Source organism: Neoarius graeffei, chromosome 6 (assembly GCF_027579695.1).
Source record: "Neoarius graeffei isolate fNeoGra1 chromosome 6, fNeoGra1.pri, whole genome shotgun sequence".
NCBI classification, from domain to species: domain Eukaryota; kingdom Metazoa; phylum Chordata; class Actinopteri; order Siluriformes; family Ariidae; genus Neoarius; species Neoarius graeffei.
In genome coordinates this window covers 58,135,179-58,162,590 of record NC_083574.1, presented here as the reverse complement: position 1 = coordinate 58,162,590, position 27,412 = coordinate 58,135,179, and the positions used below count along the sequence as shown (strand labels likewise).

General features: G+C 39.8%; 1 protein-coding gene across 1 annotated transcript in view; it reads right to left on the bottom strand.

The window, feature by feature from the left end:
- The window catches only part of LOC132888301 (hydrocephalus-inducing protein homolog), a 245,581-nt gene that overhangs the window by 206,681 nt on the left and 11,488 nt on the right, over positions 1-27,412 (bottom strand). The window contains 3 exon segments of the mRNA XM_060924370.1: positions 1,819-1,953; positions 12,048-12,167; positions 12,539-12,651. Coding sequence (XP_060780353.1) covers positions 1,819-1,953; positions 12,048-12,167; positions 12,539-12,651 — 368 coding nt within the window.

Genomic DNA, 27,412 nt, shown 5'->3' with positions numbered 1-27,412 from the left:
GAATGTCTCATAAGCCCCATCCTCTTATTGCATTGCAATGCAGTAACCCATTAAACAAGCTTGGACTTTGAGCCATTAGGGCTGGGTAAAAAAATCGATTTAATCGATTTTGGATTGATTTCATTTAAATTTCGCACTATCGATTCACAGGGCATGAGATCGAGGTTTTTTTTTTCCACAACACAATCTCGTGTGTTGTGTGATTTTCCTCCCTTAGACGTCTCGTGCGTGATGACGCAGCTGCGCAGTCGTACGTCGTGACGTTCAAGCACGCACACAAAATGGCTGAGGCCAGAACCATGGCTGAGGCAGGGAAAACACTACTTGGCAAGCCGTCTCAAATGAAATCTGATGTGTGGAATCATTTCAAATTTAAAACAACAAAGGACGAAGAGCTTGATAAAACCAAGGTATTGTATGGAGATATTTTCATTATTTAAGAGCAGATTGAATTGATTCAGATTGAATCGAATCGAATTGAATCGTGATTAATCAATTTAAAACCCTAAGAATCGAAATCGAATCGATCTAGGAAATTGACTGTGATACCCAGCCCTATGAGCCATATTAAAAGATGTTAAGCTATAATGCAACAATTGGTATTGACCATACTCTGCAAACAGACATAATTACCAAGACACCAAGAAGTTGCTTCTGTATGAAGTTTCATGATAATTACTTCCTTTAACTGGATATCTATATTGAAATACAAATTCGGTTTCTTTAGGTTTACCATGGTTGTGAGTTCTACTGTTTTACAACATACAACCCCGATTCCAAAAAAGTTGGGACAACGTACAAATCGTAAATAAAAACGGAATGCAATAATTTACAAATCTCAAAAACTTCGAATCAAAATTTGAAGTTCTTTATGGAAATCAGGGACGCCATGTCATTCGGACTAAATAGGAGAAGGACGACACAAGTTGTTATCAGTGCTGAGTTCAGAAGCCTGCATCTCTGATGGTATGGGGTTGCATTAGTGCGCGTGGTATGGGCAGCTTACACATCTGGAAAGACACCATCAATGCTGAAAGGTATATCTAGGTTCTAGAGCAACATATGCTCCCATCCAGACGACGTCTCTTTCAGGGAAGACCTTGCATTTTCCAACATGACAATGCCAAACCACATACTGCATCAATTACAGCATCATGGCTACTTAGAAGAAGGGTCCGGGTACTGAACTGGCCAGCCTGCAGCCCAGATCTTTCACCCATAGAAAACATTTGGCGCATCATAAAACGGAAGATACGACAAAAAAGACCTAAGACAGTTGAGCAACTAGAATCCTACATTAGACAAGAATGGGTTAACATTCCTATCCCTAAACTTGAGCAACTTGTCTCCTCAGTCCCCAGACGTTTACAGACTGTTGTAAAGAGAAAAGGGGATGTCTCACAGTGGTAAACATGGCCTTGTTCCAACTTTTTTGAGATGTGTTGTTGTCATGAAATTTAAAATCACCTAATTTTTCTCTTTAAATGATACATTTTCTCAGTTTAAACATTTGATATGTCATCTATGTTCTATTCTGAATAAAATATGGAATTTTGAAACTTCCACATCATTTCATTCCATTTTTATTTACAATTTGTACTTTGTCCCAACTTTTTTGGAATTGGGGTCGTAAAACTGAGCAGTAAATTTGAATAGCAAGCAACAAAAGCAGCAATAATTTCTTAGCACATCTTTGCGATTAACTGCCTTTCTACAAGAATTATTTAAAACCAGGCTTCCTCATCCCTTATATTCCAGTGTGGTGTAAATTACATGTTCACGCAATCACCTGGAAATATAAGTTTGAGTAAAGTGTACCTTGTTCTCCTGTGGGGTGAATATAACTGTAAAAGTGGATGCCATGCCTGGGGCCACTTTGTTGCAGCCATCTACTGGGCTCAGCACTTTGAAATACAGGGAGTCATCTTCAATCAACTTCACAAGGCGAGGGACCTGCAAGAAGAGAACGCACATCAAGCCATGAGCATTAGATATGACCAAATGTGTACTTGTGTTATGTGTATTTTATTTGAAATGTTGCTAAAATTATATCATTCATGTGGCATTCAGCTTCAGTCCTTAAGACCTGTACAGTTTACACTGTTTCTCGTTCTAACAAGCAAGACTTGTTCATTGAACCAGACTAGCTGGATGGGTAAAGGTTCTGGAGTTGTAATCAGAAGGTTGTCAGTTGAAACCCTATGACTGCCAACACTACCAATGAGCCACTGTTAGACCTTAAGCTTAGACTGTGCAGGTACATTTTTGAATTGCATTAGATGTATGTGCAGTCTGCTAAATGTATAAATAGAATGGAAAATGTAATCACTTACTCGGCTGTGTTACTATCACAAGTTTGCTGTCCTGTGTGGTTTTGTTGTGAAAATATTCAATATACATTTATTATGAAAAAAAATCAGCATCCACATCGGTTCTGAGACTATGCTACACTGTTACAATGATAAACATCCCACTGGCACTACACATATACTAATAAGCCTTATATGCAGTTAAATATACAAAAATTCCAATGAACGCAAAACTATAGCCACTGCAGCTTCAGCTATAATTGTTTTTGTTACATGATGAGGAGCGAATCCACAGAACAGTGTTATTGAAAATACACTGCACTACTTAGTCCCATAATGTCAGTGACTGATCATTTAGCATACGTGTTTGTTTTCTCTAAGCTGTAGGTGCACTGTGGAGCAATACAGTTTCATGTCTTTCCATATGAAGCTTCTTATGTTTTAGTTTGAAATGTAAAGAGACATCCAATGTTGCTCTCAGTAGTTTTCTAGTTCCTCCAGGTGGATTTACAATAATGCTTCTAAGAATTTATTTTCTTTGTAATTGAGTGAAGTCAGTTTGGGCTAAATCCATGCAGATGTACATGTGCAGATCAACATACACTGGATTTGTCTGGTGCCGACTTTCAGGCAGGATAGGGGCTTTCTATTAGAACATTACACTCACCTGCTAATAACTCTTTCCCTAGGTTTTAGAATAAATTATGAATTCTAAATTACTGGCACTTTAAAGGCATTTTATGATATACCTGTTAAACCCTTAAATATTAACAGTGCTTATCATAGTGGGAATACACACAATACTGTACAGTGTATTTACATGCAGACACATACAGTGGATATAAAAAGGGTACACACCCCGTTAAAATGATAAATTTTTCTGATGTAAAAATATGAGACCATGATAAATAATTTCAAAACTTTTCCCATCTTTAATGTGACCTATAACCAGTACAATTCAATTGAAAAACAAATCTGTTTGGGGAAAAACAAATAAAAAACGTACAATAAGCTGGTTGCACAAGTGTGCACACCCTTAAATTAATACTTTGTTGAAGCACCTTTTGATTTAATTACAGCATTCAGTCTTTTTGGGTCGAAGCCTATCAGCCTGGCACATCTAGACTTGGCAATATTTGCCCACTCTTCCTTGCAAAAGCGAGGGCATCTCTTGTGTACAGCCCACTACAGGTCACCCCACAGATTTTCAATTGGATTTAGGTCTGGGCTCTGGCTGGGCCATTCTAAAACTTTTTTGGGGTCACTGTCATGCTGCAAGGTGAAATTCCTCTTCATCTTTCTAGCAGACACCTGAAGGTTTTGGGCCAAAATTGACTGGTATTTAGAACTGTTCATAATTCCGTCCACCTTGACTAAAGCCCCTGTTCCAGATGAAGAAAAACAACCTCAAAACATGGTGCTGCTACCACCATGCTTTACTGTGGGTATGGTGTTCTTTTGGTGATGTGCAGTGTTGCTTTTGCGCCAAAAATACCTTTTGGAATTGTGGCCAAAAAGTTCAACCTTGGTTTCATCAGACCATAACACATTTTCCCCACATGCATTTGGGAGAGTTGATGTTTTTTTTTTGCAAAATTTAGCCAGGCCTAGATGTTTTTCTTTGACCCTACCTCATAATCCAGACATATGGCGAATACAGGAGATTGCTGTCACATGCAGTATACAACCAGTACTTGCCAGAAATTCCTGCAGCTCCTTCAGTGTTGCTGTAGGCCTCTTGGCAGCCTCCCTGACCAGTTTTCTTCTTGTCTTTTCATCAATTTTGGAGGGATGTCTAGTTCTTGGTAATGTCACTGTTGTCCTATATTTTCTCCACTTCTTGATGACTGTCTTCACTGTGCTCCATGGTATATCTAATGCCGTGGAAATTTTTTGTACCCTTCTCCTGACTGATACCTTTCAACAATGAGACCCCTTTGATGCATTGTAAGCTCTCTGTGAACCCTGGCTTTTGCTGGAGGATGCAACTGAGTAAATGTATGAACGCTGAGGTTTATCAGAGTCGTTTTAATTGATGGCAGGTGTGAACCCAAAAAGACTGAATGCTGTAATTACAACCCCGATTCCAAAAAAGTTGGGACAAAGTACAAATTGTGAATAAAAACGGAATGCAATGATGTGGAAGTTTCAAAATTCCATATTTTATTCAGAATAGAACATACATGACATATCAAATGTTTAAACTGAGAAAATGTATCATTTAAAGAGAAAAATTAGGTGATTTTAAATTTCATGACAACAACACATCTCAAAAAAGTTGGGACAAGGCCATGTTTCCCACTGTGAGACATCCCCTTTTCTCTTTACAACAGTCTGTAAACGTCTGGGGACTGAGGAGACAAGTTGCTCAAGTTTAGGGATAGGAATGTTAACCCATTCTTGTCTAATGTAGGATTCTAGTTGCTCAACTGTCTTAGGTCTTTTTTGTCGTATCTTCCGTTTTATGATGCGCCAAATGTTTTCTATGGGTGAAAGATCTGGACTGCAGGCTGGCCAGTTCAGTACCTGGACCCTTCTTCTATGCAGCCATGATGCTGTAATTGATGCAGTATGTGGTTTGGCATTGTCATGTTGGAAAATGCAAGGTCTTCCCTGAAAGAGACGTCGTCTGGATGGGAGCATATGTTGCTCTAGAACCTGGATATACCTTTCAACATTGATGGTGTCTTTCCAGATGTGTAAGCTGCCCATGCCACATGCACTAATGCAACCCCATACCATCAGAGATGCAGGCTTCTGAACTGAGCGCCGATAACAACTTGGGTCGTCCTTCTCCTCTTTAGTCCGAATGACACGGCGTCCCTGATTTCCATAAAGAACTTCAAATTTTGATTCGTCTGACCACAGAACAGTTTTCCACTTTGCCACAGTCCATTTTAAATGAGCCTTGGCCTAGAGAAGACGTCTGCGCTTCTGGATCATGTTTAGATACAGCTTCTTCTTTGAACTATAGAGTTTTAGCTGGCAACGGCGGATGGCACGGTGAATTGTGTTCACAGATAATGTTCTCTGGAAATATTCCTGAGCCCATTTTGTGATTTCCAATACAGAAGCATGCCTGTATGTGATGCAGTGCCATCTAAGGGCCCGAAGATCATGGGCACCCGGTATGGTTTTCCGGCCTTGACCCTTACGCACAGAGATTCTTCCAGATTCTCTGAATCTTTTGATGATATTATGCACTGTAGATGATGATATGTTCAAACTCTTTGCAATTTTACACTGTCGAACTCCTTTCTGATATTGCTCCACTATTTGTCGGCGCAGAATTAGGGGGATTGGTGATCCTCTTCCCATCTTTACTTCTGAGAGCCGCTGCCACTCCAAGATGCTCTTTTTATACCCAGTCATGTTAATGACCTATTGCCAATTGACCTAATGAGTTGCAATTTGGTCCTCCAGCTGTTCCTTTTTTGTACCTTTAACTTTTCCAGCCTCTTATTGCCCCTGTCCCAACTTTTTTGAGATGTGTTGTTGTCATGAAATTTCAAATGAGCCAATATTTGGCATGAAATTTCAAAATGTCTCACTTTCGACATTTGATATGTTGTCTATGTTCTATTGTGAATACAATATCAGTTTTTGAGATTTGTAAATTATTGCATTCCGTTTTTATTTACAATTTGTACTTTGTCCCAACTTTTTTGGAATCGGGGTTGTAAATCAAAAGGTGCTTCAACAAAGTATTAGTTTAAGGGTGTGCACACTTATGCAGCCAGCTTATTGTACATTTTGTATTTTTTTTTTGTTTTCTCCCCTAACAGATTTGTTTGTTTTTCAGTTGAATTGTACAGGTTATAGGTCACATTAAAGGTGGGAAAAATTTTGAAATTATTTATTGTGGTCTCATTTTTTTTTTACATCAGAAAAACCTATCATTTTAATGGGGTGTGTACACTTTTTATATCCACTGTATGGCCTTTTTCCAATGCATGGTACCAGTTCCACTCAGTTCTTCTCTACTTGCCTTTTGTATCTCGTACCCAGCACTTTTTTTGGTATCAGCTCCATGGAGGTTCCAAGTGAGCTGAGGTGATACCAAAAAGTGATGTAAAAACACTGCAGACCACTGATTGATCAGAGAGAATCGTATCACTGTGACATCATTGTGCGAGATGGAACGTCCTGAACAAACTCTCCATTTTTAAATAGCATTATATTTGTTGTTCTTCACTGTTTATGTGTTTTTACCACTTACATGTATGTTTGTGTGTGCATGTGAAATAGCGTTATGTCAAGCCGAAGTTGCCACAATTCGTCACGTGTCTAACGCATTTTGTTAAACAAACAAACAAGCAGCGCAAAAAAAAAAAAAACAACTGCATCCAAACTTTTGGATTTGGACTTTCCTTATCAGAAGAATGTAATGGTAAAAGCATAAAAAGTGCCATCAGTTTACAGGTTGCAAAAAAAAAAAAACTGCACTACATATGTTAAAATGGTGAAATAGTGAAGGCACAGGCCTTTCAATCAGAGAACCTGCATTCGCATCCCTGTTTGGCATGTTTTATTTGGGGAAAATTCTGCTGCAGGTAAATTTAGCTTGTACTGATATTTTGCTTAAATGTCTGTTGGTAAAACCAATGAGTGTACACAAACTCTGCATTTGATCTCTGTAGTCAGTAAGCATATTAAAGCAAGCCACAGACCAAAGGCTCCTGCCTTCATGAGAAACCATTCGAGACCCTGACTTTTAATAAGATAGACGGAATCCTGCTTCAGTCTGAATACTGCTATGCCATGATGTTTGATTTATTTTATTACAAAACCTCAGTCAATCATAACATTACTCATTACATTACCCATAACTTTTTTTTTAACCAGCAGAGGGTTAGGTAAAATATTGGTATAGGCTGGCTAATTTTAAATGTGTTACATGCAGCAAAATGCATCCCAAATAAAATATACCAAGTGGGGGACACAAACCCACATTCTCCAGTTGAAAGCCATTACACCATTTTAGCATAACTAGCCCTGCTTTTTTACTGCTTGTAAACTGATGGCACTTTTTATTTCATTACCAGTTCCAGTTTGGACACCGCTTTTTTACACCATCTTTTTTGGGTGGCACGGTGGTGTAGTGGTTAGCACTGTCACCTCACAGCAAGAAGGTTCTGGGTTTGAGCCCAATGGCCAACGGGGGCCTTTCTGTTTGGAGTTTGCATGTTCTCCCCATGTCTGTGTGGGTTTCTTCTCAGTGCTCCGGTTTCCCCCACAGTTCAGAGACATGCGGTTAGGTTAATATGTGGCAGCCTTGGGCTGAAGTGCCCTTGAGCAAGGCACCTAACCCCCAACTGCTCCCTGGGTGCTGTAGCATGACTGCCCACTGCTCTGGGTATATGTGTGTGCTCAGTGTGCATGTGTCTTCACTGCTTCAGATGGATTAAATGCAGAGAGGAATTTCACTGTGCTTAAGTGTCAAGTCAAAGTCCCTCTCATGCCAGAATCTGGTCTTCCCAGGCAGTCTCCTGTCCCAGTACTAACCAACTCTTTAAGGTGTATGGGTGCAGCACAGATCTCCATTTCAATAGTCCTCGACCTCTTGCCTATACAGCTAGGGTTACAGTGGGGGCTAGTCCTCTGGTCACCATAAGAGTTTGACTTCCCCACTAGCATCTATATTGCAGCATGCCTTGCCAGACAACAGTAGGTACCATTTTATGATGGTCTTTGGTATGACCTGACCATGGGTAGAACTCACGATCTCCCGGTTGAGAAGCGAACACGCTAACCACTAGGCCAACTCGCAGTCATGCTTAAATGTACATGTGATTAAAAAAGCTGTTCTTCTTCTTTTGTTTAACAAAATACATAAAAGTGATACTGAGACAAACAGGTCTCCCCAGTGTCATTTTATAGATTTTAACACAAACTTTCTATTATTGATGTAATCACAAGGTGTGGAGATGAAAACTCAACAAAATAAAACATCAAACTGGAAATGATGTAGATCGGTGAACCCCTGCCTGGAAGGCATGCCAACAGAACATGTTTTCATGACAGAACATGAGCTGTGAGCTATGAGCTGTGTCTGAAATCACTCACTCATTCACTACTCCCTACTCACTATCTAGGGAATTCTACATAGAGGCCTATATATATAGTGAGCTCATTGGTAAAATGAAAAAAACACTTTCAGACACTACTCCGCCGCGCCGTTATTCACGTCATTACTGTCGCACAATTAAAACGTACCAGATCAGTCGGCTGGTGGGTTTTCAAAATAAATACATGCATATATTTTTTTATAATTAAATTAAATTTGAGGCTTTTGATTAATTCCTCACTCTGCACTCTAACTTTTATTCTTGTACTTTATCTGTCTTATTGTATTTTAGCTTATTTTCTATTCTCTTACTATTTTTAATTGTACTTCAATGTCGGTTTATAATGTGTTTCTTCCTCCGTCCATTCACCCCAACACACTACAACATTATTGCCATTTTCGTGCCACAACTTATACATTTGTCTTGTGCCCATTGTCATAAGGAAAAACAAACTACTGCTATACTCAATCTAAAATACTTAACAGTCCTTATGAAATAGCTTTTACAACTTTTCTTTCAGCGTGACTGCGATAGATGATGGTATATATTGCTTGGTTAGTGATCATCGGTTGTACACTACTTACCACGATGCATTGTGGGATACTATGAGTCCACTATATAGGGTGTAATAATTATCACTATACATTCAGACAGCACTACAAAATAGCAAACTCACTATATAGTGAGTAACGAGTGATTTCGGACACAACGCATGTCTTGCATGATGGAGATGAAAAGGAGGTTGGAGAGGAGGAGGCAGTGGAGGAGAGGGAGAACATAGGGCTCAGGATAGAGCCCTACCGGTTTGAGCCATACCAGGACTGTCACATTGACAACCACGATGAGGTGAGTGACTGCCACTCAGATCTCAGCAAATTGACAAGTGGACATGGTGGAGGGATGATTGTAACAGACCACCTGTTTTTGTTTACATTAATAATTACCAATACCAGCTGTTGTTAGAATCTTTTACTAACATAACTGTTAGTATAATAGCAATTTCTGTCAGTAAGTTATAACTCAGGCCAAGATAAAATAATTGCTTTTGTTCCAATTCAGCAATTGCCTACTGAATACCAACCTCCCAAAAGCACAGTGTGGCACAGAGATATGTCGCTCAGTGTAGACAACTGTAGTGGAAGGTAGTCACTAGACTGCAGCCAGTGTACCAGAACAGTACTAGTGTAGATCTACTCTACTTATTTTATTACCTGAAGGCTAAAATAAAATATTTTCCCGGCTACCTAAGAGTACCTGCCCACTGTTCAAGCCTGTGTTTGTCATTGTTTTCAAGCATTTTCAACACTCTGGAGTAAGTGTACAATAGTGTGTGCCACCTGTCAGCCAGACTGCTTTAACGGAGTTAATTTATTTAGGTGTCAGTATTAATTTAAAACCTTTTCAGTATTGTAAAGTACCACAAAGGAACACTACAGTAATACCATAATATTTCTAAATAACCTGCCATGTTATTATGTGACTGGACTTGTCTCTATTCCTTTGATAGTGATGGAAAATAATGTTTAAAAGTCCTGGCTTCAGATGTTGTGTGCGCACTTCTAGTTTCTGAAGATTCCCCAATCTATGTCACAACAAAGTGCTGCAGTTCCCGCCTGCTCAATCGTGCTGCTTTGGTGTTTTTGTTTTTTTTTTTGAAACTTTTTTTTATTATCAAACGCTTATTATTCGCAATTGCATTGTGGGTGAAAATTATCATAACTATCTTTATTTTCACAGAGTTGTAGGGAAGAGTGAATTTATTTAGGTGTCTGTATTACAACCCCAATTCCAAAAAAGTTGGGACAAAGTACAAATTGTAAATAAAAACAGAATGCAATAATTTACAAATATCAAAAATGGATATTGTATTCAAAATAGAACATAGACAACATATCAAATGTCAAAAGTGAGACATTTTGAAATTTCATGACAAATATTGGCTCATTTGAAATTTCATGACAGTAACACATCTCAAAAAAGTTGGGACAGGGGCAATAAGAGGCTGGAAAAGTTAAAGGTACAAAAAAGGAACAGCTGGAGGACCAAACTGCAACTCATTAGGTCAACTGGCAATAGGTCATTAACATGACTGGGTATAAAAAGAGCATCTTGGAGTGGCAGTGGGTCTCAGAAGTAAAGATGGGAAGAGGCTCACCAATCCCCCTAATTCTGCGCCGACAAATAGTGGAGCAATATCAGAAAGGAGTTTGACAGTGTAAAATTGCAAAGAGTTTGAACATATCATCATCTACAGTGCATAATATCATCAAAAGATTCAGAAAATCTGGAAGAATCTCTGTGCGTAAGGGTCAAGGCCGGAAAACCATACTGGGTGCCCGTGATCTTCGGGCCCTTAGACGGCACTGCATCACATACAGGCATGCTTCTGTATTGGAAATCACAAAATGGGCTCAGGAATATTTCCAGAGAACATTATCTGTGAACACAATTCACTGTGCCATCTGCCATTGCCAGCTAAAACTCTATAGTTCAAAGAAGAAGCTGTATCTAAACATGATTCAGAAGCGCAGACATCTTCTCTGGGCCAAGGCTCATTTAAAATGGACTGTGGCAAAGTGGAAAACTGTTCTGTGGTCAGACGAATCAAAATTTGAAGTTCTTTATGGAAATCAGGGACGCCGTGTCATTCGGACTAAAGAGGAGGAGGACGACCCAAGTTGTTATCAGCGCTCAGTTTAGAAGCCTGCATCTCTGATGGTATGGGGTTGCATTAGTGCGTGTGGCATGGGCAGCTTACACATCTGGAAAGACACCATCAATGCTGAAAGGTATATCCAGGTTCTAGAGCAACATATGCTCCCATCCAGACGACATCTCTTTCAGGGAAGACCTTGCATTTTCCAACATGACAATGCCAAACCACATACTGCATCAATTACAGCATCATGGCTGTGTAGTAGAAGGGTCCGGGCACTGAACTGGCCAGCCTGCAGTCCAGATCTTTCACCCATAGAAAACATTTGGCGCATCATAAAACGGAAGATACGACAAAAAAGACCTAAGACAGTTGAGCAACTAGAATCCTACATTAGACAAGAATGGGTTAACATTCCTATCCCTAAACTTGAGCAACTAGTCTCCTCAGTCCCCAGACGTTTACAGACTGTTGTAAAGAGAAAAGGGGATGTCTCACAGGGGTAAACATGGCCTTGTCCCAACTTTTTTGAGATGTGTTGTTTTCAGGAAATTTAAAATCACCTAATATTTCTCTTTAAATGATACATTTTCTCAGTTTAAACATTTGATATGTCATCTATGTTCTATTCTGAATAAAATATGGAATTTTGAAACTTCCACATCATTGCATTCTGTTTTTATTTACAATTTGTACTTTGTCCCAACTTTTTTTGGAATCCGGGTTGTACTTTAAAACATCATGAATTGTGGCAACTTAGGCTTGACATAATACCATTTCACGGGCACACACACAAACGTGCGCAGGTAGTAGTATTAACAATAAAGATGTTCTTGTATGGGTCACGTTAAAGGTGACATCACAGCAGTTTCATACAGCATCGCTACAATGACCAGCCATAGTAGAAAACAAACTACTGATACTAAAAGTGAGTAGAGTCGAGTGAAGTCGAATGAAGCCAGTACCATGCAATTAGAAAGGGCCAACAGAAAGCTGAGCTCTTGTTGAAGTCACCTTGTCATTATTGCGCAACACCAGTGATACTTTATACGTCTCAGAGGGCTGGTAGTTCTGGAACACAATCTCAGATGGGTAAGGCTGGAAAAAAGGCTGGTCCACATCTACAGCAGAAAACTGGAAACAAAACAGAAAGCCCCTGAGCACTGACATGTGAACAATAAAAGGTAATTTTTCCAAGACCTCAATTTTCCTACATGCTTCTCCTGGATATGACTTTGACATCAATTACTTACTAAGTGAGGGGAAAAAAGGACTAGAAAGACAGAGTGGTACTCAGTAATATGATGTATGCATGCAACCTGAATACATTTGTCCTTCATAAATACCACACTCAGTCAATATCCCATTCAAAAACTCCAGTACAGCCAAATTATTTCTGTCCATTATTAAGAATAACAGTATAATTACAACCAAGTCTCACAACAGGAAGACATTAGAATGGTTAAAACAGTTAGTTTACAAGTCAGGTTTTACTAGTGCTTTACCTTGTGGTGTGTGGTCTCACTCATGTTTAAAAGCTCCAGAATGCAAGGTAGCTATATCTTATACGTGTTTGTTAATCTCTCCTCAGTAGTCTGAGACATTTCATGTGCATATCAGAATCAGAATCAGAACCAGAATTTCTATAACAATACTAGCATTGTTCTCACAACTCCAGGGTCTGGGGTCCAACCCTCTGCTCAGGTTACTGTATGTGTGGAACTTCAAATGTTTTCCTCATGTCTGCAGGGGTTTCCAACACATACCAATACATGCACCGAGTACTGTAAATTAATTGCAATGTTTATGTATGTGTGATAGCTGGTGATGGTCTGGTGTCCCATACAGGGTGTACCCCTGCCTTTTGCCCAGTGTTTCCAGGCTCTGGATTAACCGGATTAAAACGGATAAAGATGAATGTATGAATAAATTAATGATAAATTAAGAGTAGCAGAGACATATAACCAAAGATTGCAATTCTCCTTTCTCCATTTATCTTCAAACTTTTTCTCTTATTCCTCTTGCATCCTTTTCTCCCTATTATTCCTTGCTTGTCAACATTGTTCTCTTTTATCCTCCACCAAACTGTACACTGCCCCCTCTACTCCTACTATTCTTCTACTCTTATCTTTTTATTGTGCTTTCTTGACCGTTTTCCTACCCTCTTTGCCTTTGGGCTCTTGTAGTTCATTATTTCTTAAGAAATGTGCTGTGGAATTGGAGCACAAGTAGCACGGGGCACCAGCACACATTCCACTTTTACATAATTCATTCTGAAATGTGATTAAAGACAGTGCACACAGTGCACTGCCACCACACACACACACACACACACACACACACACACACACACACACACACACACACACACGACTGCTAAGGCTGAGAAATATGGCACAAATGTGTTGTAACCACACAGTGGAGGGACAATACAAAAGTAGCTACAGACGTAGACTGAGAGAGAAACAGAAAAAAAACAAGGCAAAGAGAGAACATCATGTATACTGTTCCCACTTATTCAGATGACATTAGGTATACCTAACAACCTGTGTCCCCCCCAAAAAAAAAAAATTATATATATGTGTGTTTATGTGTATATATACGTGTGTGTGTGTGTGTGTGTCTATGTGTATGTGTTCCCTCTGAGTTACATGTTAATCCTGAGATTGAGATGCTGACCTCTTCTGCTCCTCGGACCTGCCTGATCCATCCTGATGCCCTATGTCTGGTTGGAGTCTCATCACATCGCTCCTGTGGAGGACGGCCTCATATGGACAGTTGAAAGTCACATTTGGAAGACGCTCTGGACACTTACAGTAATGCTTTTATGGCTAAGGACTACAGTGGACTAGCTAACTTTAAAACTGCAGTTGTCATGAACAGTTTTGCACTCAAGTTTCCATCAATGAAGAGTTATAACATCAAAGAAACTGACGTCATGTTCTGTTTTTGCCCAAATGAGGATGGGTTCCCTTTTGAATCTGGTTCCTCTCGAGGTTTCTTCCTCGTATTGTCTGAGGGAGTTTTTCCTTGCCACTATCACCACAGGCTGCTCATTGGGGATAGATTAGGAATAAAATTGGCTCATGTCTTGGGTCATTCAGATTCTGTAAAGCTGCTTTGAGACAATATCTCTTGTTAAAAGCGCTATACAAACAAACGAACTTGAACTTGAACATCCAGCTTCATATGTAAATATTAAAATAGTTAAAGATTATGTGAGGCACCCACAGCTTCTTCTCTGTGGGTGCCTCACATCATCTGTCTCCCTTTTTCACAACTTTTCTTTCTATCAGTTTGAGTCCTTTTCACTTCTTTTTGTGAATCTGCACTGAAAAAAAAGGTAAATACCAGGTCTTTGAATTTACAAAAATGAAGTTCATAGATGCAACACAATTCATTTATATTCCTTTTGTGATTCAAGTAGGCTTAAGCTGTTTATACTGAATGTACTAGTTTCTCTTACGTTGACTGATATTGATTGAATAAAAAAAAAACCCTACCAATTTAATGTAATCGAGTTTGGCCTCCACTGGAAATGGAATGTATTCAAATATCACCATGAGCAGAAAACCATAGATGAAGAAGACGACCGTTTTCTGCAGCTACAAATCGCCGCTGATGGAAACCAAATCATTGAAAAAGAGAGTTTGTCAAATTGATTTATGTTTGTTTTCAAGTAACTTGGGTGATGCACGTGTATGTATTGCATTTTAGCTAACATTAGCTAACACTTGTTAGTTAATTTAGAGTTAACATCAACAATCGTGTTTCTCCGCTGAGACCCGGCTCCCGGTCCCGCTGCTGATAATGGTGCTTCATTATATTTCAGGGATGAGAGTGGGTCCTGATGAAAAAAGCAGAAAATCTGTAAAATGTCCTGAGGGTGCCGAAGGCGCCTGAAGTAATAAGGGGGGCCGGGGGGACACCCCCTGGGAAGTTTTTTTCAAAATGAGACCTTACACACCCTATTTCCTGCAATCTGAGCTCTGGTTAATTAAAACACCTGATGCTTATTTTCATACTTATTGAAATAAAAACACTATTATATAAAACAATATGGATCAAAATCAATATGTGTATTGTCTCATTTCATTATCTGTAGCCGCTTTATCCTGTTCTACAGGGTTGCAGGCAAGCTGGAGCCTATCCCAGCTGACTACAGGCGAAAGGCGGGGTACACCCTGGACAAGTCGCCAGGTCATCACAGGGCTGACACATAGACACAGACAACCATTCACATTCACACCAAGGGTCAATTTAGAGTCACCAGTTAACCTAACCTGCATGTCTTTGGACTGTGGGGGAAACCGGAGCACCCAGAGCAAACCCAAGGTGACACGGGGAGAACATACAAACTCCACACAGAAAGGCCCTCGCCGGCCACGGGGCTCGAACCCAGGACCTTCTTGCTGTGAGGCGACAGCGCTAACCAGTACACCATTGTGCCGCCCCATCTAAAGGAATATTAATCAAATTCAAATAGTGATGCTTTGTGTAGACCAGACACCTTGAACAATGGCTATTATTAACACACAGTCTGTTAATCATATAAACGGGGATCCAAGAAGAATGCATAGAACCAACACTGAAGATATCGTTCCTTTGCATCCCCTTGACAACATATTCATAAGTCTGGGATTAAACTTGAACACAATATCACTCACCAGCTGACAATGGAAAGAGGCGGTGGTGTTTGCATAGTATGTGCACGGACTACTGCAACACTTGATCTTTCATAGTGCCAAATACTGAGGAGTATTGCATGTAATGATACTGGCATTCCAGTCCAAGTAGCTGAATAGCATTCCAGCTCTAGTAGACAATAGATGCCAATCAGCAAACATGACTTGCTCAACCAACTCAAAGTAGAATAAATGACTGGCAAAAAAACAACTAAACAAACACTTCACTACAATTGCCAAGCGTTAGTCAATAAAACACGGTAGTCTGTGATCCTTTCCAACTTATCTGTAGCCAATTCGGTGCTAAAGGTACTTAGCTGTGGCATAGAAACCTTTACACCCTCGCTAGCAAGATAAGCAGTGAAAACACAGGAGACCCAAAGGCCATATCTAACCATGACAATGGTAGTAGTATTAGCAGCAGTAGTAACCCTTAGCAAAAAGTATAGGGTGACCAGACTTCCCGGTTTTACCAGGACAGTCCCGATTTGGGGTTGTGTGTCCCAAGTCCTGACAAAAGTCTGTCAGGACACGGATATGTCCCGGTTTTCGCCACTCGCGATGTTTGCGACTGAGCAGCGTGGGAATCATTAGCAGAGAAATGTCTGCATTTACTATTTGATGAATTGACAGGAATCGCAAACTTTCCTGGTTACTGCCCCCTGGCCCTGTGGCATGGGTGTTTATTTAGCCACATTATTCCAGACAACAGAACATGTTGCCATGCAACAATAAAATAAACATTAACTGGCGCGAATGTTCTTTGTCTAGCAGCTGGCAGCAGTAATGCCGCAGCAATTATGCCGAAAAGAAAATGTACCTTTTCCAAAGATTTACAGGGCACCTGCCCCTTCCTCCGAGAGGTGCAGAACAATGCGCACGAAGCCTACTGCACATACTGTAAGTGTTCCTTCTCCGTAGCCCACAGTGGTAATGCTGATATACAGGATCACATTAAAACTGGAAAAGATTCACTCTTCTTGTAAATATACGTAGGCTAATGCATTTTGTTTAGGGTGGGTGGATTGACAGTCGCCTTAGCTTTGTTCCTGTGCTTTGTTCTTGTACTGAGTTGGGTAGCCTATGTTGCAAATGCTGTGCGCTCCTGTGGGGGCTTTCCTCGGGCTGTCGCCCCTCTCCTCCTTTATTGCTGTTTTGTTTGAGTGTATATTCTCAAATCACTTGTCTCTTTTTTGTTTCTGTTTAACATACCATTCTGACAGTTTGGCCATATTGCTGTGTTGAATAGCTTGTTGCACCTTCCATTAAAGTGTTCACTTTTGTACACATCTTCTTGCTTTATTCATTCAGTTGTGGGGAATGGTTAGTAAGATTGATTCTGACCTAGGCTATGTTGAGGTCACATATCTACTTTTTAAGTTCATGCTATAGTGCATACAATTTTAGAGATATAGCCTACATGTGCATATGCATTCTTCTTGGTGTTCTCACAAACAGGTGAAATAAATCAGTTTAAATTTGGCCTATGGACATAGCCTGGCCTATTCTCAGCCATTACAAAATCTGCTGTCTGACCATAATTTAACTGATCTGTATACCACTATGCTACTAGATAACAAAATGCCTGTTTGTTTTATTTCATGTGAGATGTTGATATATGTGAGCTTCAACAAAATGATAAGAGCACCTCTCTGAGTGTCACGTTTACGTAAAAAAAAAGGTGTGCGTGCACGAGCATGGTCACGCGCAAAAGTGTCCCGGTTTCAGACTAGGGAAATCTGGTCACCCTAAAAAAGTAGTATACTTAAAGTTCATTTTATTAAGTATGCTTCAGTATAAGTATAGCAAGTATACTACAGACCATGTACTTTCAGTGTACTAGAAGGTATACAAATGTAATACTTTTTCGGACTAAATTGGAACATTTCAAGTTTATAAAAGTATACTTTAAAGTTCATTTTAAGTTTGCAAAAGTACACTTTAAAGTATACAACAAATACACTCCTCTATATACTATCAATGTAGCCTACTTGGTATATCCCTCTCGTATGCTTAAAGTATACTTATCGATATACTGCCATTGTACTGCCATTATACTTCGAGTCCCTATTTTTAGTTTATTATTGTATACCTTAAGTATACTGTTATAAACATTGGTTATTTCACTAGTTTACTTGTTATACTTTAAGTTTGCTTGGCATATTACTTTTTTTTTTTAAGATTTTTTTGGGCTTTTTTTTCACCTTTATTGGATAGGACAGTGTAGAGACAGGAAATGAGTGGGAGAGAGAGATGGGGAGGGATCGGGAAATGACCTCGGGTCGGAATTGAACCCGGGTCCCTCGATTTATGGTATGGCGCCTTAGCCAGCTGAGCCACAACAAAATCTTTTAATGAAGATTTTAATGAAGATGCTTTAAAAACTCAGTGCCTTATTGACTTTATAGCAGCCAAAGACTTCACACAGATTGTTTCAGTACCTACCACTGAAGCAGGTACATTAATAGACCATGTATATGTGAAAAGAACATGCATGTACTGTGTAAAAGCAAAGGTTATGCCAGTGTACTTTAGTACACATGAAGCTATTGTGTGTACATTTTCCATTTAACAATATATTTAAGGTTCAACTTTCTAACTTTTTTGCTTAGGTTTATATTTGTACTTCTGTATGTACGGTATGTATGTATGTACTTGTGTTTGTGTGTGTATTTGATCATGTGTATGTGTAAAATAAGGACTGGACTCAGTATGAGTGTGCACATAATTGTAACACTTTATCAGAATCATATTACAAGATATTGAGTTCAACATTCAGCAATATCTTGGCATATTATATGTTATAATATTTCAACATATTACAACATATCAAAAATCCCTTAGCAATTCAACTTCAGCAATATCTTGGCATCATGTTTGCCAAGTTTGACATGAATTTGATGAACCGTCTAGGAGGAGTACGTTAAAAATGACCATGTGTAATTTCACTCCAAATGGCCTTATGACATCATCACTCCAAAGTTCTACCCATTCATTTCAATGGGAAATGGAAAAAGGGGCGCTATGAAGTCCCTGGGCCATGCCTGGGGCCAAACGTCTGTGGCTGAGTAGCGGTTACAATGACTGATGTGTGTATCAAATTTCATGAGTTTTCGTGCATGGGAAATGCCTCACATAAGGCCAAACGCGACAGAAAAATAATGATAATAATAATAATAATAATTAAAGCCGCTAGCGGCCTTGACGGGCCCTTGCACGTGTGGTTCCGCCACCCAACAAAACAGTCACATGTCATATATTCATCAAATGTTCAAAGGTGATGTGCATGTTGCAAATGCCATGACTGCTTGAGTGATGAGAGATAGACAGACAAAGACTGTGTGTGTGTGTGTGTGTGTGTGTGTGTGTGTGTGTGTGTGTGTGTGTTTCTGTGGTGTGAAAATGTACATTTATATATGTACAAAACTATACATGTGTCTCCTCCTTATCTCTGTCTCACGCTGTAATCTTAAGTCATCTTAGCTTTCCTGTGTCTGCAGTGTGTGTGTGTGTGTGTGTGTGTGTGTACATGCAGAGTTTTCATATGTCTGCAACAAAATGCACAATGATGGCAGGTCACTAATATATAGATTTAGGCACTGCCTAAAAGCGGAGCTCCCATCTGTTTCTGGGTTGTAGAATTTTCTTATATCCTAGCCAGTCTCTTTTGTTTTATTTCTTTACTGGCTAGCACTGGCCACTAGGCGGTGTGTATGACTGGTGGTACACACACGGACAAACCACAAAAAATCGACTTGATGGGTTTACCATTTTTTCTTAGATATCGTGCTCCGCTGGAGCTCCGCTATTATTATGTGTGTGTGTGTGTGTGTGTGTGTGTGTGTGTGTGTGTGTGTGTGTGTGTCTGTTTGTCAGAGGGAGAGAGAGTGTGTGAAAGAGAGTGTGCTCATAGATGTTGCATGTGCATGTGAGTGCATACTTGTGAGTGTGTGTATGCATACATATGCATATGACTGTGTGTGTATGAGTGTGCACAGAATTGTATATATCATCAGACTCATGATATCCAATATTTTGTAAAGTTTCAGATCAATCCATCAATGAATTGAACATTTTTCCCCATTTCCTGCTTGGCCAGATGGTGGCGCTGTGATAGGCATCTGAATTACATATGTGAATATCATCACAATCATAATACACAATATTTTGTAAAGTGTCAGATCAATCAGTTAAGGCATTGCCAATTTCTGGCACATTTCCTGCTTGGCCAGGTGGTGGCACTATAACAGGCAGGCCCATTGGGCATCAGGTTATCATAATAATCATAATATCTATTGAAGTAAGAAGTGTCCGACCATACAGTCAATGCACTGTGGCTTTCTGACACGTTTCCTGTTTATGTGGCAAGGCCATTTCAACATATTACAAGATATCAAAAATCCCTTTGCAATTTAATATCAGTGACATCTTGGCATCACGTATAACAAATTTCACATGAATCTCATGAACCGTCTAGGAGGAGCATGTTAAAATTCATCATGTGTCAAAACAGACACATTCAAAACCCTATTCTTTCCTTGGCCAGTTGGTGGCGCTATACCAGACAGGCCCATAACAGCTAAAGAGTATCAGAATCAGAATCATATTCAAGATATCAAGTTCAACATTCAGCAATATCTTGGCATATTATATGTTATAATATTTCAACATATTACAACATATCAAAAATCCCTTAGCAATTCAACTTCAGCAATATCTTGGCATCGTGTTTGCCAAGTTTGACATGAATTTGATGAACCGTCTAGGAGGAGTACGTTAAAAATGACCATGTGTAATTTCACTCCAAATGGCCTTATGACATCATTCCAAAGTTCTACCCATTCATTTCAATGGGAAATGGAAAAGGGGCGCTATGAAGTCTGTTGCTGAGTAGCAGTGACAATGACTGATGTGTATATCAAATTTCATGAGTTTTCATCCATGGGAAATGCCTCAAATAAGGCCAAACGTGACAGAAAAAAAATAATAATCCTTCGAAAAGGGCGGCACGGTGGTGTAGTGGTTAGCGCTGTCGCCTCACAGCAAGAAGGTCCTGGGTTCGAGCCGCTTTATCCTTCTACAGGGTCGCAGGCAAGCTGGAGCCTATCCCAGCTGACTACGGGCGAAAGGCAGGGTACACCCTGGACAAGTCGCCAGGTCATCACAGGGCTGACACATAGACACAGACAACCATTCACATTCACACCTACGGTCAATTTAGAGTCACCAGTTAACCTAACCTGCATGTCTTTGGACTGTGGGGGAAACCGGAGCACCCAGAGGAAACCCACGCGGACACGGGGAGAACATGCAAACTCCACACAGAAAGGCCCTCGCCGGCCCCGGGGCTCGAACCCAGGACCTTCTTGCTGTGAGGTGACAGCACTAACCACTACACCACCGTGCCGCCCCCTATTGTTTTCCTTCGGAAAACAATAGGGTCTTCACACTGCACGGTGCTCGGGCCCTAATAACAAATTGGGGAAGATGATTCATATTTATATTCTTTTTCCATTCAAGTCAGTCGGGGCTGGGATTTGTCCTTGAACGCAGTCCATTTCTGCCATTTTTGTTCGAAGTCCCCTTCTCTGACCCTTAGGCAAAAAGTCAGTTTTTCCATGGTGTATATTTCCTCAACAATGTCCAGCCATTGTCTTAGTCTTGGGGTGTGTGTGTGTGGGGGTGTGTGTGTGTGTGTGTGTGTGTGTGTGTGTGTGTGTGTGTGTCGCATTTCAGCCAGTTCCTTGTCATGGCTTTTTTAATAGCGAGTATCAATATTTTAAAGAGGTAAGTGTCTTTCTTTTCTATTGCCCCCAAAGGTATTAGCCCAAGGTACACAATCCGGGGGTCCATCAGTACTTTTTGGTTTAATATTTCCTCCATTATTTGAATGACATTTTTCCAAAACAGTTCTATTTTTGCACAGGACCAAAAGAAATGTGAGTGACCAGCATCCATATGTCCACAATCCCTCCAACATTTCTGTTGTAATTGTGACTGTTTACCTTTTATATGTGGAGTAATAAAGAAGCGTATAAGATTCTTCCAGCCAAATTCCTGCCATCCTTTAGAATTGGTTGAAGAATGTTGTGTGTGACAACATTCTTCATTCATGAATGCCAGTCACTCTCAGACACATTGTGATATTGAATTCTTGTTCCCACTTTAACATCTAATGAATTAATTCCATTACATTTTTGGAAACCTCTATAAAGTTTAGATACAATCTTTGGAGGAGTTTGTTTATAAGCATCTGTTAGAATTACGATTATCTCATTAACATCTGCTGATAGGTACTTATTGACTTCTTTGTCGTAAAAGTGTCGTAGCTGTAGATAGCGGTAGAAATCTTTGTTTTCTGAGTCAAATTCTTTTTTGAGTTTTTCGAAACTTTTAAAGGTTTTCTCTTCAGTTAGTGTGCAAACAGCTGTTATTCCCCTTTCTCTCCACTTTATAAAAGTGGCATCTGACTGCAGGACCAAACTTGGGTGTTTTGAGAGGGCCATATTAGTAGTTTGCTGTCACCCTCCATATTGTTTTTCTTGACAATCTCAAACCATGGTTTTCAAAGTGTCTCCTATAATAGTATTGTTTTCCTCATGGTCTATATATTCTTTTCCCCCTAGCTTAGCAGGGGGTTGCAATCTACTTACATTCAATTCAATATATTTCCACTTTGCTTGTTATGTTGGGGAACACCAGTAGACAATGTATCTCAATTGAGATGCATAATAATATTGTTTTAGGTTTTGCAGGGCTAGGCCTCCTTGTTCTTTATCTAGCTAAAGAGTTTTGAATTTTACCCTTGGCTTTGCACCTGCCCAGACGAGTCTGGATATCAGCTTGTCCCATGATGTAAACTGGGATTCTGGGATTTTAACAGGAAGTGAGAGAAAGATATATGGTAGTCTGGGCAATACATTCATCTTTATCAGCTCTAACTGAAATCCAATATTAAATGTTGACCATTGTATTATATCTTTCTGAATTATATTATTTAAAGTACCATAATTAGTCTCATACAAATCGTTTGAGTTCTGTATGATTATTACACCTAAATATTTTATACATTTTGTGTCCCACTTTAGTTTATATTTACTCCTGATTTTGCTTTTTGGTGTGTAATTTAAACAGAGTACCTGTATTTTTGTGATGTTCAGTTTGTACCCTGACATCTGTCCAAAACTTTCCAAAGTAGTCAAAAGTTTAGGGAATGTTAAGTTTGGGTTTTTAAGTAAGTGATGACATCATCTGCAAATAGTCCTATCTATGTTCCTCTGTTGATATGGTAATCCCTTCCAGTTCATGATTTTGTCTAATATCTTGGGCTAATGGTTCAATGAATAATATGAAGAGGGAGCCCTGTCGTGTGCCTCTGTAAAGTTTGAAACTGCCTGTCAGAGAGCCATTTAACCTCAACCTGGCAGTTGGGTCACTATATAAAAGCTTTTATGCAACTGATGAATTGGTTATTAAAGCCTAATCTTTCCAGCACTTTATAGAGGAAAGGCTAGCTGACTCTATCAAATGCCTTCTCGGTGTCAAGGCTGATCAAGGCTGCACTCATGTTTTTTAACTTGTTCTATAATGTGTAGTGTACATCTAATATTGTCCTGTGTTTGTCGGCCTTTAATAAATCCAGTTTGATCTTCATTTATTAGGTCTGGAAGAAGATTTTCCAGTCTTTTAGAAATTATGGAAGTGAATAATTTATAGTCTATATTCAATATAGAGATTGGCAGATAAGATTCGCATAACTTTTTTTTGCCTTCTTTTGGTATCACTGATATCACTGCTTCTTTCCATGACGGGGGTATTCTAGCATATTTTAGAGTTCAATTCAGAGATTCCAGCAAAGTGGGTGAGAGGTCCTCTCTAAAAACCTTACACCACTCATTTGGGAATCCATCACTCCCTGGGCACTTACTGTTTTTCAAATTATCGATAGCGCTATCTAATTCCTTTTTTGTGATTGGGGCGGATAATGATTTGTTTTGTACTTCTATGTAGGGAAGATCCAGTGATGACAAATATTTATCAATTTATTCCTCGTTTATTAGGTCTGGTTGTGAGTATAATGTCCTATAATATTCCTTGAAGCGGTTTTCTATTCCCTGAGGTTCCAGTACTACTACATTACTTAATGGGTCTATAATCTTAAATATAGAGTTTTTAATTTGCTGAGTTCTAAGGCGTCTTGCTAATGCCTTTGTTGCTTTTGGGCCTGATTCATAATAAGTCTGTTTTATACAGTAAATCTCAATTTATTTTCCAAGTCATCAGCCACCATTGCATCTATTTGTTTTCTAACTTCTTTTAACTGGTCTGTTAATCTTATATCTTTCTTTTTGTTTCTCTAATTTTCTTAATTCCTCCTCTAATTTATCATATCTTATTCTCCTCATCTTATTAATGTGAGCTGTCCTTGAGATCAGATTCCCCTCTCATAATTCCTTTAACTGTATCCCAAATTATTGTTGGTTCTATTTCACCATTCTTATCATCTTCAATACAATCTTCAATGTCTCTTTTTATTTCATTCACGGTTGTTTGGTTATTTAGGATTCCGATATTCGTTCTCCATAATGTGTTTTTACGTCTGTCATTTAAGTGTATAGTTAAATAGATTGCGTTATGATCCAATACATCTGCTGTTCCTATAGAGCATTCTTTCACCTTATGTCTGTCTGAGATATCTCATCTCATTATCTCTAGCTGCTTTATCCTGTTCTACAGGGTCGCAGGCAAGCTGGAGCCTATCCCAGCTGACTACAGGTGAAAGGCGGGGTACACCCTGGACAAGTTGCCAGGTCATCACAGGGCTGACACATAAACACAGATAACCATTCACACTCACATTCACACCTACCGTCAATTTAGAGTTGTCTGTCTGAGATATTCATCAGAAAATAATCTATTCGTGAGTGTATCTGATGAGTAGCCGAATAATGTGTGAAGTCCTTCTCAAGAGGATGGAGATTCCTCCAGACAAACATACCAGTCTCTTTGATTAAGATATTGAGATTTTTTGACATATGCGATGTTTTTTGCTAGTCGTCTAGTGAGTAATTCAAAGTTGTGTTCCAGTCTCCAGCACAGACTAATATCCCTTCACTTAAAGCAATAAACTCTTGTCAAAGAGCAGAGTGAGAAGTTTTCTATCACTTTCTGGAGGAACATACATGGGTGCAAGTATAAAATTTTCAAAAACCTGAAAAGTCTGACAAAGTCAGATGTGCATGGCGCAGCCATGCGGGGGGGGGTGTTACAAAGGGGGGTGAGCCCCCCTTAGGGCTCGAAAAAAAATTTAAATTACAAGTTAAAATGGTGGCGGCACGGTGGTGTAGTGGTTAGCGCTGTCGCCTCACAGCAAGAAGGTCCTGGGTTCGAGCCCTGGGGCCGGCGAGGGCCTTTCTGTGCGGAGTTTGCATGTTCTCCCCGTGTCCGCGTGGGTTTCCTCCGGGTGCTCCGGTTTCCCCCACAGTCCAAAGACATGCAGGTTAGGTTAACTGGTGACTCTAAATTGACCGTAGGTGTGAATGTGAGTGTGAATGGTTGTCTGTGTCTATGTGTCAGCCCTGTGATGACCTGGCGACTTGTCCAGGGTGTACCCTGCCTTTCGCCCGTAGTCAGCTGGGATAGGCTCCAGCTTGCCTGCGACCCTGTAGAAGGATAAAGCGGCTAGAGATAATGAGATGAGAATGAGAAGTTAAAATGGTTGTCTCATGCAATCTCATGCAAACATTTATAATATTAATAGTTATATGATTTGCATAGGGGCGGCACGGTGGTGTAGTGGTTAGCGCTGTCGCCTCACAGCAAGAAGGTCCTGGGTTCGAGCCCCGGGGCCAGCGAGGGCCTTTCTGTGTGGAGTTTGCATGTTCTCCCCGTGTCCGCGTGGGTTTCCTCCGGGTGCTCCGGTTTCCCCACACAGTCCAAAGACATGCAGGTTAGGTTAACTGGTGACTCTAAATTGACCGTAGGTGTGAATGTGGGTGTGAATGGTTGTCTGTGTCTATGTGTCAGCCCTGTGATGACCTGGCGACTTGTCCAGGGTGTACCCCGCCTTTCGCCCGTAGTCAGCTGGGATAGGCTCCTGCTTGCCTGCGACCCTGTAGAAGGATAAAGCGGCTAGAGATAATGAGATGAGATGATTTGCATATTCACATCAAATGTTTAATTCAATTCATCTGAAATAATATTTCAAGTACAAGGCTTGATATTTCAAAACATCTAGCAACTACTAATTTAAATTTTGAAACAACCATTTTTAATATGCTTTTGCTGTGATACCTTTTTTACAATATATACACAGCTTGAGTTAAAATAAGGGGCCACATGTCTTGATGTCCTCAGAAACTCCTGGATTTTAGCAAATAAGATTCAGCTTTTTCCATATACAAAAATACCTATATTTTATAATCCATTACTGACTACAAATGAGTTTTCAACCTAACAACCACATTAGAAAAGATGATTAAAAAAAAAGCTAACAAACTTATTTCAAGACCTACCTTACTTTTATTTAATAATTGAAAGGTAATCAAATGTAAAAAAAAAATGTTTATAAAAGCAGATACTTGTGATGAATAATTTCAATTCTGGAAGAAAGCACATTGAATTTGCACATCACACAATATCAGATGACAATTTAAATCACCAATAAATGTTTTGAATTCACTTTTTACTACATAGCACAAAAATCAGAAAAGTGATTAGTCTCATCGGTGTGACTTTTAAGTCCCTTCTTCCCGCTGGAGCCGGACTTGATAGTCTTTGAACAGCAGTCACAATACGCAACTCCTGGGACATTCGGTTTTCTCAGCCATATTCCCCATTTGTCACCGTTTTTGTCACACTCGCTTAACCAGGGGCATCACTAGACCCAAGACCATACTGGGGCACAAAAGGGGCACAGGAAATGTATGCGAGCGCGCGAAGCGCGCGAGCTAAAAATTTTGCACTATATTTATATTTATATTTATATTTTTTATATAATATATATTACATTTTATGTAATATATATTATATTTTGGGCGGCACGGTGGTGTAGTGGTTAGCGCTGTCGCCTCACAGCAAGAAGGTCCTGGGTTCGAGCCCTGGGGCCGGCGAGGGCCTTTCTGTGCGGAGTTTGCATGTTCTCCCCGTGTCCGCGTGGGTTTCCTCCGGGTGCTCCGGTTTCCCCCACAGTCCAAAGACATGCAGGTTAGGTTAACTGGTGACTCTAAATTGACCGTAGGTGTGAATGTGGGTGTGAATGGTTGTCTGTGTCTATGTGTCAGCCCTGTGATGACCTGGCGACTTGTCCAGGGTGTACCCCGCCTTTCGCCCGTAGTCAGCTGGGATAGGCTCCAGCTTGCCTGCGACCCTGTAGAAGGATAAAGCGGCTTGAGATAATGAGATGAGATGAGATATTATATTTTATGTAATATATATTTATATATTGATATTTATATTTAGAAACGGCCTGCTTAAAACTAGTCACTAGAGCTGTAAAACTCAAAATGATTACGAGGACACTGAATCCAGGTCAATCATTTAATAATAACAGTATGAATATTTGCAACATTTGTGATAATAGCAATGTAATACTTATACTGTTGGTAATATTGTAAAAGAACATATTAACATACAATACAACACCGCCGAGTTTTTAAACTCAACCAAGAGTACTTAATGGCCAACAGTATTCAC